Genomic DNA, 6522 nt, shown 5'->3' on the forward strand with positions numbered 1-6522 from the left:
TATAATTAAAAAATTTTAAAAAGCCAAAAATGGCTGATAAAATAAAAGAAAAGCAGAAAAAACAAACAACATTTACTGAAGATAATAGAAAACGCCAAAAATCGCTGGAGACCGTTTTGAGCATAAAGAAAAAACGGGCAGCCCGTGGAGTGCTTTCGGGCAGCCATGGAAAACGCTGCTCTCTCTCTCACACACACTCTCTCACGCCAGCCCCCAAAAAGAAAAACGATAATTATCCCACGCTCGAAGATACTTAACTCTCTCTCACACACACTACTTCCAGAGAGAGAGAGAGAGAGAGAGAGAGAGAGAGGTGGAGAAAAGCAAAGTACGTTGCAGAGGAGAAAAAACAAAACAGTGTCGCAGAGAGCCATTAAAAGCGGTTACGGAAGGAGGAAAGAAGAAGAGGCAGCAGCAGAAGAAGATCATACAGTCCTTACACAGCTCGGAGACTTCGGATTGCCTGAAGTGAACACTACAGCAACAATCATAATTGCCGCCTGGATCGGTTTGAGCAATGTCGAGCGGTTTCGGGTTGCAATTGTAGGCTTTCGAGGGTTTGGTTTATAATTTTTTGGATCTGAAGCATTATCGTGTTTGTTGCCTGATTTGTTGTTTATGCGTAGGGATGAGTGAATGAGACGGCGGACGGAAGGAGAAGTAATGGCGGCGGCGGCGTCAATGGCGGTGTGGCTGATTGTGGCGGTAGTGCATTTGGTGGTTTTAACCGATGCTAATATGGAAGGTTCTCTTTGCTACTTGTTGATTTGATTACCTGCTTAATGCGATTCGTTTTTTCGGTGATTGTTTGTTTTCATTTTCTAGGTTTAGTTTGAGATTTTTCTATAGATCATTAATTTGGTTAGGTTTGGGAGAATTTATGCTTTTACTGGAATCTATGTTCAAGTGCTAACATTAAATGCTGTTGTTATCATTTTAGGATTGCTGTATAGCCTTTTTTGGAATGCTTTTGTGGTTGTGAATTTTGGTTCCTTTTTACTGTGTTGCTGCTATTCACATTATTGAGTAATATGTCTTGACAGATGTCGAATTTGGTGATGTGTATTGCCTAATTTGGGGGTGGGGGGAGGGTATAAGTTTTGGAATTTAGCTTATTGTTTGTTTGTACTGGAATGGATTGAATTTGGTTTGTATTGAATGGTATTAGGGAATGTTATTCGATACCGGTGATGCTGATGATGACATTCGAAATTCGAATTGAGTTTTTGGGATGGAATTGCACATTTTATGGGAGGATTGTATGTTTGGGATCTGAATTTAGGGTTGTAAGTCTTGGGATTTAGCTTATTGTTTGTTTGTACCAGAATGGATTCGAATTTGGTTTGTATTGAATGGGATTAGGGTGTGTTAGTCGATACCAGTGATGCTGATGATGGGGTTCGGTTGAGTTTTGGGATGAAATTGTACATCTTATGGGAGGATTGTATTTTTGGGATCTGAACTTCGGGTTTTTGTGTTTGATAGGTGATGCTTTGCATAGTCTTAGGACGAATTTAGAGGATCCGAACAATGTGTTACAGAGCTGGGACCCGACTCTTGTGAACCCCTGCACTTGGTTCCATGTCACTTGCAACAACGATAATAGCGTGATACGAGTGTAAGGATATGTTTTGTTTATGATTATCTTGTTTCAGCAGTGTTATTATGTTTTTTAGAACTCATTTGGACTTGTGGAATGATCTGTTTCTTGCCAATTTTGTTGCCAGCGATCTTGGAAATGCTGCGTTATCTGGTCAATTAGTCCCTCAGCTCGGATTGTTGAAGAATTTGCAGTACTTGTATGTTACAATTACATTATTTTCATATATATATACATATACATATACGCATATTTTGCTAATACCAGCTTGTTCCTTAATTTGGTTAAGCAACACGGCATAGTTTGAAGTATTGCTTATAAATGGAATACTCTTTAATTTTAGTTTCAATTTCAGCTCATTTTGAAACTCCAACAAAAACCTGCAAATATACTTAATGTCAGTTTGAGGACTTTTCCAAGATTTTCTTCTTTTAGATTTCATTTAGGAGCTAAAGCTAGATTCTTCGTAACTGTAAAGTTTTCGACAGAATATCAACATTCGATTTGTCTGCTATCTGCAATCACACTAACTCACTCTTACTCAGTGCAATGCAAAGTATTGTATCATGTTTTATGCTTTCTATTTATCACATCAACCTGTGCATACGCAAGCACACGTGCACTCACCTATAAATTTCAAAAGTTTGTGAGCTCAAACCTATGCAGTTAACTTATCGTAAGCTTTTTGTCTCAAATGATCTGACATCATGTCTGTCGGTTGGTTGGTTGTGATAGGGAGCTGTACAGTAACAACATTAGTGGGCCAATTCCCGGCGATCTTGGAAATCTTACTAATTTGGTGAGCTTGGACCTGTACTTGAACAGTTTCAGCGGTCCCATTCCAGACACGTTGGGCAAGCTGTCAAAATTGAGATTCCTGTGCGTGAAGTTGTTAACGAACTATCGTAGATTTATATAAATTAGTGTTTTTTTTGGATCGCTTATTCTTATCACCAACAGCTCTCTGATTTTTGTTTTGAGTTATGATTGATGTAATTCTGTAACGACTCGTTACAATTCAGTATCCTTACTGTATATTGTTGTTTTTTTCGTAAGGATAGCCGGTTAAACAACAACAGCCTGACTGGACGCATTCCCATGTCGTTGACAAACATCTCAACCCTTCAAGTTCTGTAAGTATTCATTTCTAAATAATTCATTGATTTACAGAATCCTGTTGTGCGTGTAACAGGAACTGTTTCTATCTTTGCATATTATGCAGAGATTTGTCGAATAATCGTCTTTCAGGTGCAGTTCCAGACAATGGCTCCTTTTCTTTGTTTACACCTATAAGGTATAAGGCAACGACCATGGATTCAAGTGGAAACCTTGTTTGTTTTGATTAGCGTCTAACATACATGATTGGCGTATTTGCAGCTTTGCAAACAACTTGGATCTATGCGGCCCAGTCACTGGACATCCATGCCCGGGATCTCCCCCATTCTCTCCGCCCCCTCCTTTCCTTCCACCGCCCCCAGTTACAAACACAGGTGTTTTTGAGTTTAATATCTTTTTAAGTATTTGGTATAGTTGGTAGCTCATATGCTTTTCGAAGCTGAGCTTATGTTCCCAAGAAGCGGAACAATTCATCCTATATATACTCGTTTACAAATGCCATTTGTTATTTGAATCTAGAAGTGGATTTTCGAAGAACAACACTTGATTCCAAATTCTTTTAGGCCTTAGCTCAAATTTATAATCCTTGTATAAATTAATAAAAATTTGTAAAAAAAATCCCGTCATCTCAGAAGTAAACCTTGTTTGTTCTATTTAATCGTGTCTTCATAGTATCTGTGGGATCAATATCTATTCAATTACATTCCATTAATGTCATGTAAAATGCCTCTAGAGGGAGCTAGCGCGACTGGAGCCATTGCTGGAGGTGTTGCTGCTGGCGCCGCTTTGCTATTTGCGGCTCCGGCCATTGCATTTGCTTGGTGGCGCCGGAGAAAACCCCAGGAGTTTTTCTTTGATGTACCAGGTTCGTATAACGTCAATCTGGTCAATTTCGTGTTCTTTTCCTTGTTCGTAACTGCTGTATCTCATCTAAATTTGCAGCTGAAGAGGATCCCGAACTTCATCTAGGCCAGCTAAAAAGATTCTCGCTCCGAGAGTTGCAAGTCGCAACCGATAGTTTCAGCAACAAAAACATTCTGGGGAGAGGCGGCTTTGGGAAGGTGTACAAAGGGCGGCTGACGGACGGTTCGCTGGTCGCGGTCAAAAGACTTAAAGAGGAGCGAACGCCTGGCGGAGAGCTCCAGTTTCAAACGGAGGTCGAGATGATCAGTATGGCTGTGCACCGTAATCTTCTTCGACTGCGCGGCTTCTGCATGACCCCTACAGAACGGTTGCTCGTCTATCCTTACATGGCTAATGGAAGCGTTGCTTCATGCTTACGAGGTGATGCTTTCTTTACAAATGTGCTCGGGGTGTCCTATTTTAGACTTTTTAGTATATTGCTGCGGATTGTGCCTCGATTATTAAACACGTATTCAAAAATTGCAGAACGACCGCCAAATGAGCCGCCACTCGACTGGCCAACGAGGAAGCGCATAGCTCTGGGATCCGCCCGGGGATTATCTTACTTGCATGATCACTGCGACCCAAAGATTATACACCGCGACGTCAAAGCTGCAAACATATTGCTCGATGAAGAGTTCGAGGCTGTTGTGGGGGATTTCGGTTTGGCCAAGCTAATGGATTACAAGGACACTCATGTGACCACCGCTGTCCGCGGTACTATAGGACACATTGCCCCCGAGTACTTGTCCACTGGAAAATCCTCCGAGAAAACTGATGTTTTCGGGTATGGAATTATGCTTCTCGAGCTGATAACCGGACAGAGGGCTTTCGACCTTGCTCGCCTTGCAAATGACGACGATGTCATGTTACTCGATTGGGTAAGCGATATCTTTACATTGCTTTTAAAAATAGTGCTGTTTACCTCTCCCTTCGGATTTTGGAGTTTTTTTTTCGAAAATTTCTTTAGCAAATGTTGCTTTTAAGGTAAAAATATAATTTTGGCCATGTAGGTAGAATCTCTTATTATTTCAGTTGTTTAAGTTGCACAAGTGTGGAGATACTTTTATATCTCACTTATTATCGTTTAAATAATCTTGTATATCTACACATGAACCCTCTAGGTCTATTGAATATCGAAATAATAAAGCGTCCTACGTAAATTACGGTAGAATTATAGATTTGGCGATGTAGGTAGGATCTATTATTATTCTACTCATTTAAGTTGCATAGGTATAGAAATAGTCCTATATCTCACTTATTATCGGGTTTAAATGAACTCGTATCTACGCATGAACCCTCTAGGTCTATTGAAAAATCAAAATAATAGTAAATTGTCCTCTACTTAAATGATCAAAATTATAGTTTTACCTATTTTTACCGTACGGGAAAGATATAAGTTTAGTTTTGTATTTGACTCGTTTATGTGTCGTCTTTGTATTTGCATTTTGCACGTGACACTCACATATGCTTACAAAAGATGCTACTTAAAGAACTAAATGGTGCGTTTCTTTTTAGTTTGGATCGAGTTTGGAGGTTTGGATTTTTTATTTAAATAATATTTGATCTGATATATGTTTTTTTAAAGAATAGTGTATTTTGTGGAGTTGAAATAGTAAAAAAATGGGGGGAAAAAATTCAAAAGAAACATACCTAAAATGACATCTTATTTTTATTGTGCCGGAGATGCGGTGCGCTTACACTACTAGGCTCCATTTGTATTCTTGATGCTGACTAGTGTCAAAATTGTGTCGAACTTGAAGAAGCGAATTATTGGCGGTCTTGTTTTAGGTTAAAGGGCTTCTGAAAGAGAAAAAGCTGGAGATGTTGGTCGACCCGGATCTGAAGAAGGAGTATATAGAAGCGGAAGTGGAGCAGCTGATACAGGTGGCGCTGCTGTGCACGCAGAGCTCGCCCATGGACAGGCCGAAGATGTCGGATGTGGTGCGGATGCTGGAAGGGGAGGGCCTGGCGGAGAGATGGGACGAGTGGCAGAAGGTGGAGGTGCTCCGGCAGGAAGTGGAGCTGGTGCCGCACCCGGGCTCCGACTGGATTGTCGATTCCACCGAGAATTTACATGCTGTTGAGTTATCTGGGCCAAGGTAAGAGAGCGTCTTCTATGGAGGAGAATAATTTTACTTTACCTTTTTTCTTTTTTAAAAAAAAAATTTTATTTTTTAGATTTATTTTTAAATTATGTATGTATGTATGTGTATGTATATTTTTTGTTTGGATAAATTGTGTTAAGGATTGAGGGAGAAGGAAAGAAAGATAAGTTTAACATTGTGAAGTCTAGTTGATTTGTGAGTGTACATAGGAGAGAGGAAGGATACTTTTAAATTTGCATTCATCCATTTTAATGTGTCTTGGAATTATGAGATTAATGGACGTGACTTTGGAGGTGCTTTTGTTTGTGTTTTGGTAGTCAACTCTAATTTTAATTTTTATTGTTTTAAAATATATAGATGTACAATTTTTTTATAATTATTATTATTTTTTTAATTATGAATTGACAATTTTATCCTTTACATTAAGAAAAAAGTTAAAAAATGGTAAATTAATGAAGAGAAAGTAAAATTTATATATATATATATTTTTAAAAATAAAATAATAGTTGTTGAATATTTTAAATAAGAAAATAAAATATTACTTTGTGACGGAGGGAGTATAATCTATAGACCAGCCACTGCTGCCATTGGCTTTACCTCGTCAAGAACAATTTTGAAAATTTATATGGTTGCAGATTCTCACATCATAGAAATAAATAAGTAAAAATTATGCAATACCCGCTCATACCAACTTTCTGTTTATTTAGGTTTCTCCGTTTTGTTAACAACATGGACATAACATTTTTGTTCTTATAACTTTACCTATTTTGTTTTTAATATAAATTCCAAAAATTC

General features: G+C 38.5%; 1 protein-coding gene across 1 annotated transcript; it reads left to right on the top strand.

Moving 5' to 3' along the window:
- The first annotated feature begins 217 nt into the window (after positions 1–217).
- On the top strand, positions 218–6033 carry LOC127248342 (somatic embryogenesis receptor kinase 1). The gene is made up of 12 exons (XM_051270628.1): positions 218–543; positions 627–745; positions 1486–1618; positions 1728–1799; positions 2336–2479; positions 2662–2733; positions 2823–2894; positions 2978–3090; positions 3450–3581; positions 3659–4000; positions 4106–4500; positions 5411–6033. The coding sequence occupies exons 2-12, from the start codon at positions 637–639 to the stop codon at positions 5723–5725; spliced, it is 1899 nt and encodes a 632-aa protein (XP_051126585.1). The 5' UTR covers positions 218–543; positions 627–636; the 3' UTR covers positions 5726–6033.
- Positions 6034–6522: the final 489 nt, after the last annotated feature.

Source organism: Andrographis paniculata, unplaced genomic scaffold (assembly GCF_009805555.1).
Source record: "Andrographis paniculata isolate CXL003 unplaced genomic scaffold, ASM980555v1 Contig33END, whole genome shotgun sequence".
NCBI classification, from domain to species: domain Eukaryota; kingdom Viridiplantae; phylum Streptophyta; class Magnoliopsida; order Lamiales; family Acanthaceae; genus Andrographis; species Andrographis paniculata.

What these genes read in the sequence shown, in the direction of transcription:
- LOC127248342 (XM_051270628.1), top strand. Translation starts at nt 637, where the DNA reads ATGAGACGGCGGACGGAAGGAGAAGTAATGGCGGCGGCGGCGTCAATG. An exon ending in AACCGATGCTAATATGGAAG is followed by an intron (nt 746 to 1,485) that starts GTTCTCTTTGCT and finishes TGTGTTTGATAG; the next exon opens with GTGATGCTTTGCATAGTCTT. An exon ending in GTTTTTCTTTGATGTACCAG is followed by an intron (nt 3,582 to 3,658) that starts GTTCGTATAACG and finishes CTAAATTTGCAG; the next exon opens with CTGAAGAGGATCCCGAACTT.